This window comes from Erithacus rubecula, assembly GCF_903797595.1.
Source record: "Erithacus rubecula genome assembly, chromosome: 12".
NCBI classification, from domain to species: domain Eukaryota; kingdom Metazoa; phylum Chordata; class Aves; order Passeriformes; family Muscicapidae; genus Erithacus; species Erithacus rubecula.
In genome coordinates this window covers 19,791,640-19,804,504 of record NC_136664.1, presented here as the reverse complement: position 1 = coordinate 19,804,504, position 12,865 = coordinate 19,791,640, and the positions used below count along the sequence as shown (strand labels likewise).

Here is a 12,865-nt window from a genome sequence, read left to right as displayed (position 1 = left end):
TCATTTTACACTCAGAGTTTTGACATTAGGTTTAAAATTAAACATATGAAACAAAAGAAGATAACTGGACAGATAGGTGGATGGCAGCAGTGGGTTAGTGGGGTGCTTGGTTGTGGTTAATTCTGCACAGCCCTTGGCAGTTTGGCACTTGGCAGGGTTTGGGGTGGGTTTGGAAGGTTTGGGGTGGTCAGGGGCTGGGATTGGCAGGGTTTGGGGTGGGTTTGGGCTGGGTTTGGAAGGTTTGGGGTGGTCAGGGGCTGCTCCCTGTGCTGGCAGGGGACAGGGAGGTGTCTCATGCTGTGCTGGGAGGAGAGGAGCAGTTCAGCTCAGGTCAGGGGGTAGGGAAGAGCATTTGTGTCCCAGGCAGGCTGTCCATGGGACCCTGGGAATTCACACAAGGAATGAGAGGCACTGGAACCCTGGAGGGTCACAGTGACCACTCAGTGCCTGGCAGAGCTCTGGCTGCCACATCAGCTCTCCTTCATTCAGTGCTGTAACTCATAGGATACATGTGCAGTAAAAGCTGAACACTAATTACTGCTGTTATTTGAATGTGTTTTGAATTCAGTCAAAATTCAGACAGAATCAAAGGGTCTCTTTGCAAGTTCATGTCATGGAAAAAATTTTCTGTCAAAGAGTTAAAGTATAAGTAATGCTGTTAAATTACATCATTTTACTAAGTTACATCATTTTACTATATAATTAATAGAAAGTGTTTTCAAACACTTTCTGGAAAATGATGCATTTCTGAGACCAAAGGCTGATGAAATCAGCAGCTAATTAGCACTGGCTCTGATGAACTCTGGTCAGCACACAGGCACTGCTCTTCCCCCTCCAAGGAAGTTTTTGGAAAAACAATATTAAAAAATCAAAAGTTGGAAGTACAGTGAGGCAAATGCACAGACTTAAGGAAGATGGGTGGGGGTGGGAAGAGCAGAATTACTTGCAAAGAATCCCAGAGAACAACACAGAAGCCTGTCTGCTGTTTGCTGAGGTGATACCTTACTTCTTCCTATGCTCTGCTCAGTGTATTTGGCAGCACAATTGCAATATTTATACATTTTTTTCTATATTTGAAAAACATTTTCATTGCATGCTTTATATTAAGAACTGTGCATATAAAACAAAGAATATGAACACTTAATAGGCAAAAAATATAGTAACTCTTAATTTTACACCCATTTGTAATTATATATATAAGGTATAGGTTTTTTCAACTCCTTTCTATAGGTTCTGATGGGAATCATGAATTTACCTTAGAGAAAATTCTGTGATACTTGTGAATGTTGAACATTAAATCTTCATAATTAAGAATGTATTTGTTAATATTCTGCAGAATTTAAATTAAATGCACTATGTGAAAGGATCAGGTTTCCATTTGGAAAACTTTCCAACAAAATCAGATGTGCTTGGAATATTGGAAGACAGCATATATTAAATCTGAGCACAAATCCTCTGTTTAATGATGTGCATGTGTCCCTGGACATGGGAGAGTCACAGATGACACTCAGGTTTTGGCATATTCTCTTAGGAGGTTTTCAGCAGAGATGGTCACTCCTTTCCCCCTGTCCATATCTTACCTTCAGAAGAAAGAATGTGCATAGAGTCAAATCTAAATGGAATTTAAACCTGTCCATGTCCAAAGTGCTGTTCAGTCTCATGCACAGGAGCACTGAAAGGAGCTTTTCTCCCTAGACCTGAGCTCAGCCTCATCCCAGTGACACTTGAAACTGCAGTATTTAAACATCCTCTGCACTGATTACAGGATTTGGCCAGTTCTGTTTCTTGCTGAGAAAACTGATTGATGCCAAGGTTTTTAACAGCAGATTATAGGCAGTGTGCTCCTTCCAGCAGAAGGAAAGACCTTCTGCTCAGGTACTGAGCCGAAATGAGTGGCTTTGTTGGGTGTGGTGCTCCTGAGGTGCAGTGTCTGTCTGGGCTGGGTGTTTGCAGAGAGGCTCAGTCAAGAAGAATCCTGTGTTAATATCCAGTGGAAAGGAATCCTGTGTTAACATCCAGCTTTCCATAGCTTTGGTCCGAGGCAAGCCAAGGGCACCCCCCTGCTTTTTGTCTTAGAAGCAAATTGATTTAAAAAACTTTTTAGCAAGGGTTTTGAAGTCCCATCTGTCTCAGAAATCTTACCTGTCCATGCTCTGTTCCCTATCCAGTTCAGGGGAAGAGGCCTCCTTTGCCATGGCTGGGTTTTCTCTCATCTTCATCCTGTCAGGGCTGGAGCAGTGATCAGATCCAGGCAGGATGTACTGCAGCCTGAGCAGCAGCCTGCTGATGCCTTATTCCTCCTTCCCTCTCAGACTCCTGCCCTCCTCTCTGAGGAGGAACAGTGCTGGTGTCTGCACCCCATTCCTGTTCTGCAGCCTGGGTGAACAGGAGGGATGGAAACTTGCTTTCTCTATCTTAAATGTATTTTATTAACCCACTCTCCTGCCTCTTCTTTCCTTCTCTCCCATTTCATTTTTATTCCATACTGTGGTGTGATTTTTTGATCTTTCAGTTCTACTACTTCCTTGCAGTGTAGAGTATGTAAAAATCAGGGCAAAAGTCAGGGAGATTTGGCAGATGTGACTTTGTGAGATTGTTAAGTCCCTGTGTCCCAGGGCCAGGCAGAACTCCTCAGGCAAGTTGATTTTCAGCAGACTCTGCATGACTTAGGCAAAGCTCTGCTGGAGCAGCCTCTTTCCTTTGCCTGTACTTAGAGCCAGGATAGCAAGAGTAAAACAAGTAAAACTCCAAAAGAGAGCCCTGAAAAGCCAAACCCTGGATTAAATGCAGCTGGATAACACAGGCAGCCCCTAAGGAGGGATGGAAGGGATTAGAGCCAGCAAATGCTGCTGCCATGGTTTGCACTGCACCAGGACACCACCTTGGACACAGCTGTCCTTCCAAAATCATGTTTGTGGAAAAAGCAGAGCCCACATCAGGCAGAAGTGGTGAAGCACAGGGGCTCTCGTGGGTCTGGGTGAGGGCAGTGCTCTGGTGTCAGCACTGCTGCTCACAGGGACACTGAACAGAGCAAACTGCTGGAACCTCAGCCCTGGAGGTGGATGTATTGCTCAGACACTTCTCTAGGATGAAGAACAAGTTTTAAAGGGCTTGGTCCAGGTTGCTGTGGACACAGAGAGGTGTCACACCTCTGGTGCTGCTGTGACCAGGATCCTTGGGTTTGTTAAACCATGGGGTCACCTCCCTGTTCCTGTTGCAGCCACAGTGGGAGCCACACTTTGGGTGAGGCTTTTGGAGAAGAGCACATGCTGCTCCTTGGTGGCATTTATCAATAGAAGAAAACACAGCAGCCATTCTTCTGCTGCCCAGGACTCAGGAGAGCCTGAGTGGGTCCTGCACTGTGCTGTGCCCAGGGTGGATCTGGCTTCTGCCCTCACCTGACTCTGGGAAAAGCCTGGTGTGTCCTGCTCTGCTGGGAAGCCAAATACCAGCACGCTCAGCATGTGAAAAACGCCCCAATCCCAGTGCCAGGATCAGTGTGTCCTGGGGAAATGTGCTGTGTGACAGGCACAGAAATTAAAGTTGCCTCTGGGTTCCTTAAATTCATGCATCTAAATTGCACCAACTTTTCTTTAGGAGGAGAAAGAGAAAATATGTATTTGGGCAGTACAGATTAACCTCTTTCTTGGGCCAGAGCATTTCCCTGTTTTCCATGTCCTGGCTCTGCATCCTGTCCCTTCTGTGCTTTGCTCCCTTCCAGCGAGGGCACACAGCTGTGATTGCCACAAAGATCTGGTGGATGTGTCATTTGAGCTCCCAATACATTTTCAGCTGCCAAGGAAGAGCTTCTCAGCCTCCTTCTCTCTCAGACTCTTCATAGTACTAATGAATAATTGGCACTTTTTATTAGAACTTAAACCTGATGTTGCTTTCTATAAGGAACGAGAGTATCACCACAGTCCAGTATTTTACTATATAATGTACTAAGCTGTTCTGCAGAGTGCTTATTTCTTTGATTAATTTTTGTTTTCTACAGAGGTTTGCTGAGAGCGAGACTTTAATCACAGTATAGTCATTTAACAATAAGTTATAGAATTATAGCTGAATAATATTCATTCAGCGAGGACTCGAAAGGCCAAATCCATCATTTAGATCTGGTGCTTCTGAATGCTTTCATCACTAAAATTTGCTAAATATTAATCTGATTTTTTTTCCCTCCACATTGCAGGTGCTGGAAAGATTGTTTCAGAAGGGATTTAGCGTGGCAGCTTCCTGTGGTGGCGGGGTGGATTCCTCCCAGTTCAGCGAGTACGTGCTGTGCCGCGAAGACAGACGAGCACAACCCACCCCAACAATCAGAATAAAACAGGAGCCCCTGGACTAGACCCTCCCCTGCCCCCCTTTGTAACCATAGAAGTGTTTAATAGTCCCTTATGTGAAACACTAAGGATTTGCAAAACAGTATTAGCAAACAGATTTTGACTTGATGTTGCCAATTAGTGGTATTCTGAAACTACCTGTCGCGTAGCCAGCCGTGGAATGGCAGACCCGCTGGAGTTCCTGAGCACACCAGCACGGCAGGGCTGGGATGTTCTTTGGGCTGAGCAGCAGTGCTGTGGAGCAGGCAGGGCTGCAGAGCCCTGGCCCTGCACTGGAGCTGTGCCATGGGAGCAGTGGAACGGAGCAGCAGAGCCCAGGGACGCCCCAGAGCTGCGGGAGGAAGAGCCCCAAAAACTGCACTGAGAACCTTCCCTGAGTGCCCCTCCTCCATATCAGCTGTGCTTCACACCCCAGCACCACGGCCACCTGGTGATTGTACTCACCCCCATGGGCAAATGGCTTATTTTTATACTTCATTTCCAGCTGAGGTCTCTCTCTGTGAACAGGATCCAGAACCAGGAGAGGACTGATCTATAGTCACTGGTGCTCAGTACTAAACCCCCCCACAAACCAAACCAAACAAGTGACAAGAACTTAGACAGGCCCACTTATGGCAATATCTGCAACAGTAGGGATCTGGAAGCACAAAATGAAATGCCATCCACCATCACACACACGAGGGTCACACACCCCACGTGGAGCTGTAGCTCTGTTAAAGCCAATCTTGTTTTGACACAGCAGCTTTTAAGTTTTGCATCATCAGAGAAGTGTGGTTCTACCAAGCAAGCCACCCCTTGTTAATCATTTACTGACCATGTTAGAAGCCCACATTTAGCAGGAAAATTTAAGAATTTTGGACAAGCTTGCTCTTTATGGATTTGGAATTCTTGCAAAGAGTTGTTAAAACCCTGTATTGCCATTGCCAGATGAAAGCAGGCCGCCTTCAGTTTAAATTGTTTTTTTACTTTAAATTATTATTAAAATTCTCTAGCTGCCCTCTACCTGTGTAACTTTGTAATGAAGTCAGGGGTCTGTCTGCAGGAGGGTCCTGCTTCTGCCAGGACTTGGCACTGACTCACAGGGCTTTCTAACTCAGGAGACAGCACCATGCTTGCAGGTGCAAGGTTATAAATAACATTCTGCTAAATCCTGTTTATTGGTGTTTAGCATGATTGGGTCCTCAATCACTAATTCACGTGTTAATCACAATTTAGCTTCTCCCACATTAATTTATAGAATACTGTTGTAGATGCTGAATTTTAATTAAACTCTTTTTAAATGCATAAGTATGGCCATATGGAACAAAGGACAGAGTATTAAGTGGTCAGCAGTTCTTAATGCAAATTGATTGCAATCAGGCAAAATTTAAAAGTCACGTTTAAGACTAGTGTTTTCAAAAGCAATGAGCTGTACTGACTGTCCAAGGTAAAATCTAGGCAGGGGTCTAATTTTTGGAAAAGGGCTGGATACCTGTCCATGGAAAATCAGACCTCTGCAGGTTTTCTCACCTTGGTCACCCAACTCAGAAATCTCTAATGGCAATCCTGGCCACTTGGCCTGCCACCTTAGCCGAACAGTTGAGCAAATCTGTCTACTTTAAGAGTTGTAAAGTTATTTTATTTTGTGGTTTTATACTTGTACGACATTCTAAAGTTGCTAGGCATTGCCATATTTAAATATGTGGCACAACATTCACCTTTGTATGTAAGATATCTGTAGAATTGTATATTATACATTTAATATTGTAAAGAACTTAATGTATAATTGTCATGTATTTGTGTATGCACATTTCTTATACAGTACTTCATGCCATAAACATTTCTGTAAAGTAAATGAACAAAAACAAGCACGTAGGGTGGAACACTCACTCTATCTCCCATGTTGTTTGAAAGAGGTGAGAATTTTTAATTGTGTCTTTTCCAGCCCTTTGCTCCATTCAGCTTGATGTAGCCATGTCTTACAAAAAGATAGAATTGTTTTATTTATTACTTTCATACCTTTAAGTCCAAAGTATCCTTCAGGTCCATTCAGGTTCTTGTTTTTTATCCTGTATCCTCTGTCCTGTATCCACTCCTGCCCTGCCCTCTGGCACAGGGTGAGCTGAGCTCTTGTGGCAGCACACCCTGTGCAGTTCTTACCTCTCAGCCAGGGAATAAAGGTGATATTCCATCCCAGGGGCTGCTCCAGGGAATAAAGGTGATATTCCATCCCAGGGGCTGCTCCTGCCCCTGGTGCTCTCCCCAGGCAGCTCTGGGAATGCAGACTGGGATGGTGCTTTTACACATCTGTGGAACGTTGGAAGTATTTGTGGTTGCTTGGTTGGTTGGTTGGTTTTTCCTCAGTTTGGTGTTTACTGTATTTTTTTATGGCTCAAGAAAGCAGCTCCCGTGGTTGGGGCAGCTTTGCTGAGGTGGCATTGGAAAGGATTCCAGGCTGCACCAGCCAAGTTAAATGTGAACTTGAGATGGAAAGTTTAAACCATGACATCACAGCATTGACTGCAAAACAGCACAAAGGCAAGAAGACATGTGGAAACAATCACTTTCTTAGAAGAAATATGCCTTTTAAAAAAAAAGTTAAGCTAGGACATGTTCTTTTAGTTAGTAACTTCAGGTCACTTATTTAAAGATTATTACAGTTTCATTTATCTATTTTTTACTTATTTCCCTATATTTTTAGGCATCAATATCAGCAAAAACTGATTTGAATATTTACTTCTGGCCTTAAACCACAGCAACATAACTTAATGAAGAACATTGCTCAGCATCCCTGAGATGCTCTAAAGCCCCACAGAAGCCGTGGTGTGCACGTTTGCGTGGCGAAGGCCAAGAATAAAGCACAGCCTGGTTTTCCACCTGATTCCATTGAGCAAAACTGTTCTGATTCTCTGTTGCTGAGCACTGCCCCGTGCCTGCCAAGCACGAGGCTTCACGAGCACTTTGTGTCCAGGCTGTCCCAGCTGCAGTGGCAGGCAGGGAGTGAGGAGGATGTTCTGTTGTGCTTGGACTCCTGGCTCCCAAGAAAGCCACTGCTGAGAGCATCCATTCTCTGTCCTGATGGCACCGAGCTTTGTTGACAATTTTATTAGATGTTTCACAAAGGATAAGAATCAGCACAACAAAACATGGAAGTATTTGGTTTTAATATTTGTTTGTGGGTATTCTGTTAATATTTTAATGCAAAATGTTTCTGACCAGTGCTTAAGAACTACAAGACAATGTGAAATTCATGTTTGATAAATTAATACTGTATGTCACTCGATGTGTTACTTTAGTAAATTGTTTTATTTCTTTACAAAATAAGTACAAATAAGGGAGTATGTTTTCACACAAATTGGGGGTATTTACCAGTATGTACAGAAATCATCAAAATAACGTAACTCTAATAAACACAAGGCCTTTATAAACAATATGTACAAATTATCAATACATTTAAAACATAACTTTACACTTCCTGGCCTTAAATACCTTATGAATAATCTTTTGGCTAAATAGCAGCAGTATAAATTTTCTTCTGCTTTTCATAAACCTTAAAAAATAATTAAAACCTTTGTTTTTAAAACTATTGGACAAATAGTTCTATTTGTGCTTTCGCTATGGTTTCCCATCAAAAAAAATATTGCCTCAAAAAAGTGGCAAGCATAACATAGTAAAAATGGAGAAGATAAATAACAAAAGTCTCCCTTTGTGGTGACTGTAACACTGTTAGCTCGTGCCCCCTGCCTGCTCGATCCCCGTTTCTCAGACTCACACCGTGTGTGTCCTGACTCTGCTTCAGCAAAGCATTTTAAAGGCATTCACCCACCTTTAGGTACTTCCAGCTGCTCCTTCTGCCTGAAGCCACGTGCCTGCCCAGGAGCCTCCCCTGCTGAGGGCTGGAGCCTTGGTCCAGCCGTGCAGGGCACAGGTGTCCTCTCTCCAGGTGGCACTGCCAGGGCTCACCTGCTCTCCACGCTCCAGGAGCGCATCAGCCCCCAAAAACCTTTACAGCGACTTTAAAAATCCATATACAATACTCTAAAATCTTTACTGAACAATAGTCTCTTTTAAAACCACCATTAAACCATACTCTTTGCAATAAATAAATTAACTTTTTTTTTTTTTTTTTTTTTTTAGAAAATAAAACCCAACTTTGAATCTTGTTACTAACCAGCTGCTACAAATGCGCAAAAGGTTGATGAGATTTAGAAAACAACTGGAAGCAAGTCAAGGTAACTCAGCTGAGACCCTGCACACAGATTTCATACACTTAAGATTTGGTTCAGCAAATGGTTCAGGAAATGAGCTGTGCAGTAAAAGCAAAAATCCTAAATATATAAAATTTGTGGGAGTGTGCAGTGGCTAGTCTCTTGCCTGTGCAAAAAATTGCCATTACGACTAAGTAAAGTAGCAACAGGTATCACTGTGGTTAGTGAGCCAGTGCTAGTAAACTGCAAACAAAATGAGCCCAGCACCAGGAGTGAGCACTCAGGTGAACACCACGGCTGGGACCCACTCCTGTGAACCTGTCCCAGGCCTGGCCAGGAGATGGTTTAGGTGAGCATTGCATTTGTGTAACTTCAACACAGCTACTTCAGCCTTACCTAAAATGGCCAAATGGAGCAAGCCTTCGATGTTGGTTTTGTTTGTGGAGTTAACATTTTAAAACCTTTTGCACATTTTTTGTGGTTTTTATATATATATTTATATATATATAATTTTTTACATAAAGGGAATTTATTGCATGTGTCTGACAATTTTACAAAACAAAATTACTGGAACGTTGACTTCTGAAAAAAATAGAAGGCACATTAAAATGACAGCTTTCAAAGCAAGTTGAGCTTCTGTGGAGCGTTCAGTACAAGTGTTGGCTTTATTTCAGCAGAGCTCGGTAGAGCAGCAGGGAATGGCTCATTTCTCGCTCCTGCTCCATGTAGAAGATGAAGTCCCTGAGGTTCACCCGTGTGATTTTCTGCCGGGGGTACTGCCTGGGGGAGGCTGTGCCCAGCCCCTGGCTGCCCCCGCACAGCCCCACGCCCTGCAAGAGAAACAGCACAGCTGAGTCTGCAGCAGCCAAGGGCTTCCCCTGCCCGGGCTGCAGCTGCTGCATTCTTCTGAACAGCTTCCCTGGGTCATTATCAGCCTCATTCTGAGCCCATCACAAGAGGGCTTTTCTATAATTATTACTATTTCTTCTATTCTTCTGAGTCTCACCGAGTTAACCTGCAAGCATGTAAGGGTAAACCTTGTTCACTTACAACATCCTGCTACTGTCATGTTCACCAGTTTACATTCAGGACCTTTTAAGAACAGAAATATTTTCAGCAAATAAGACCATCAATACATCAAATGTGTGCACAATCCTGCTGCTCATGCCAGGACTGGGAACAGGTGAGTGACACACTGGGAGTCCCCACAGGGACCCCAGTTCTCTCCTCTGGGTCTGCTGAAGAGAAGGGCTCAGTGTGGGGAGATACTCAGAAACCATCAAAAAATTAAATGGAAAAATCACAGACTCAGACATTGTGTGATGATAAACTCAAGTATCAGTATACTTGTTTTGACAGCTATGTTAAATAATTATGTATTTTTTAATTGGTTCATTGGCACTGAATTACTGAATACCTCATCCTGGCTTTGTATATACAGAGAAAATTCTTCAACTGGGCCTGAGAACACTGTGATCTGAATATTTAGAAAAAGAAAGGACATAATTAAAGCCCCTGCAGTTTCCTGGAGTTTAAACTGAAACCTGATGCACACACATGTTCACTTGTTTTTTTCATCCATAGGAGTTCATTGTTTTTATTAATTCCAATTGGTTTGTAGCAAAATAAAGTGTTCTAAGTTAGAAAAATAGGTTTTAATCTCTGAAAAGATTTAAGCTATTTTTCAAACCTCTAAGACACCTGGTAAAATTTCCAATGCTTTTAATATCCCAAATTTACTTACTGCTGCTCAAACCTACCTTCCCTTCCCCAGGAAATACTCATTCCAGGATTTTGACTCCAGACATTAAGAATACAGTTAAGGGAAATTTTACTACTGAAAGGTTGTAGGGGAAGCATATATGGTCAGCTGAGAGCAAGGCATGGCACTGTTTCCCTCTGTCCTTGCAGAACTGCACCACTCATGGTATTTCTGCCATACCTGCTCATTTGATTACAGCAGTGGGCAAATCCTGTTCTGTCCCCACAAACACAAAAGGCTTGATGGAGTGCAGGGAATGTGGCTCAGCTTGCAGGGAACAGAGGGAGAAGCCACAACCTTTGTGCAGCCAGAGCATTTGAGCTGAGGGATTCTGCTCTGCAGTATGGAGCAGGTTTTGTTAATGAATTGATGGAGACTGCACCTCAGTGCTCACAGGAAATGCAGCTGTGGGGCTGCTCACCCATGCTGAAGCCAGACACATGCCCAGTGCAAAATCCATGGATTCAGCAGTGCTTCCAGTTCAGACCTTAACCAAGAAACACTCTGCATTCCTAAAAGAAACAAACTCTTAAACTCTTCCTCTCTGTCTTCTCCAGGCTGGAACACCCTGACCTGCCTCTCTCTGCACTCTGGCCATGCACCCACCCTGCCAGGCCCCTGCCCATTCTAAGTCCTTAAGAAACCACTGGGTGTGTATTTATTTTAAATCAAACTGTCTCAAAAAATTATTCTCCTCCTTCTCTGCTCCCCCCATGGTGCATCTCTCCCCTGCCCACAGCATTAATTTCAGATTCATCCTTTCCAGAGCACGTGTGACAAAAACACTTGTAAGGAATGTGGCCACCTTAACTCCTTGGAAACCACAGTCTGGGAGCATCCCACACACACTTACCAAACAGTCAGAGAAAAGCTGCATAATAAAAATAAAAATAAAAAAAAAATCAACTATTTCTTGAGTCAGTTGAGTTACATTTACAGCAAGGAACTGCTATTCTAGTTTGGACAGAGTGGCTGGAATTAAGACGTGCCAAGTCATATTCATTGCATTTATCACTAGAGAAACTGAACCTCAACATAGGAAGAGCATCTCCTTAACCAGCACCACAACACCAAGTTGTGCACATTCATAACCCCACTTGTGAGCTCATCAGTCATGTCCTGGAGTTGTTTTACAAGGTGAAAAATACTCATAAAATTTTTTTCAGAAACACAGAAGCACATCTGTAAGCTGACAGAACAGTAATTTGTATGTGTCAATATGATCACTAATTTAAATTAAAAACCAGTTTGTTTGGTACTGCATTGTACTTGAAATTATTCTGCAGATGCTAAATAAAAAAACAGACTACTAAATGCCATAATTATTTAACTGCATACATGAATTCAAGTATAGTTAAAAATAATGGCCAAGAATAGTAGAATAGAAGTAATTCAAAATTTTCACAAGAAAAATCACATTTTTTTATCAGCATGACAGATTTTTCATCAACCCAAACAAGCCCCTGTGTTGTCTGTATCTATGGCAACTAATCAGAGTTACACAGATAAAAGCTCAAATAAAAGAATAAATGGTTGTAAATTGTTTACCTCCTTTATTTCCTGGCCTGCCACACACAAGCTATTCCCAAATCCCACACACTCAAATATACATCAGTGCTAGTTTTTGTATCTGTGAACTTCTAGTTGTAATTTCAGGAAAACTTGAGACATTCCAGACCTTTTTTGTGGCACCCCTGGTGGCTGTGGATCCCCCAGCCCAGCCCAGAGCAATCAGATTCTCTGTGCTCTCCCTGCAGGGCTCCAGGGCTGGGGAGCACCTGAGCCTCCCCCAGCTCCTGCTCCCAGCCAGGGCTGCAGGGAAAATCAATTCATGGGGAATCCCAGGTGGGAACCTGTAACCCTGCCAGACCCAGTGAGACAGACACAGCCTGTCTGCCTGAGCAGCCTCACTGCACTGCAAAATCATCCCTGAGCTGAGGGGACAGAGCTCACAGCACTCCAGTAACAGTGCTGCACTGACAAGCTGAATCCCCCTGCTGCAAGTCACCTAGCTTGAAATTACAGCTCCAGAAGAATCAGAGTAGTTACTCCTTCAGGATGCACACTTGGAAGCAATTCTGAATTTATGTCAGATGTGACAAGATTTGGGCCACCTTTCTCAGCCTGTGAGAAACTCCTGCTGTTCACAAAGGGAAACACAAACAGTTCAGAATAAAACACTGACTGAAGATCTGGTGGATCAGTAGCTAAATGCCCAACAGTCTGCCAGAGAAACACTCCTTGAGTGACAGGGAGACTACAGCAAGCCCTGTGCTGGCTGCACAGCCTCTCTTGGCTGTACCCAAGCCAAAGGCTCCCACAGAAGCTGCAGGGACTGAAAATCCCAAGCTCCCTCCTGCCTCTGTCCTCCTGCTGGGCCCCAACCACAATTTGATCCCTAAGGATCCCCAGAGGTGCTGGGAAAGGTGGCTGAGGCACACAGACACCTCTTCCAAAACAATCTCATCCCAAAATGGGCAAACTCACCCACTGCTCACAAAGTACCAGTGTCTTTGTGCATTAAATTACAACAGTTACAGCAGCAGGTGGATGGAAATCAAAGTGTGTAAGTCCCA

At 43.5% G+C, this 12,865-nt stretch overlaps 2 protein-coding genes across 5 annotated transcripts in view; one reads left to right on the top strand and one right to left on the bottom strand.

Moving 5' to 3' along the window:
• The window catches only part of KCTD15 (potassium channel tetramerization domain containing 15), a 45,285-nt gene extending 36,840 nt beyond the window's left edge, over nucleotides 1–8,445 (top strand). For 3 of the 4 annotated variants that reach the window (XM_079316483.1, XM_079316482.1, XM_079316484.1), the window contains exon 5: nucleotides 4,190–8,445. In XM_079316483.1, coding sequence (XP_079172609.1) covers nucleotides 4,190–4,345 — 156 coding nt within the window. In that variant the 3' untranslated portion in view covers nucleotides 4,346–8,445. The remainder of the gene's footprint in view (nucleotides 1–4,189) is intronic. The other variant, XR_013775644.1, reaches the window with a different exon arrangement.
• The window catches only part of LOC306807159 (transcription initiation factor TFIID subunit 4-like), a 143,984-nt gene continuing 137,510 nt past the window's right edge, over nucleotides 6,392–12,865 (bottom strand). Inside the window, exon 15 of the mRNA XM_079316472.1 lies at nucleotides 6,392–9,357. Coding sequence (XP_079172598.1) covers nucleotides 9,193–9,357 — 165 coding nt within the window. The 3' untranslated portion in view covers nucleotides 6,392–9,192. The remainder of the gene's footprint in view (nucleotides 9,358–12,865) is intronic.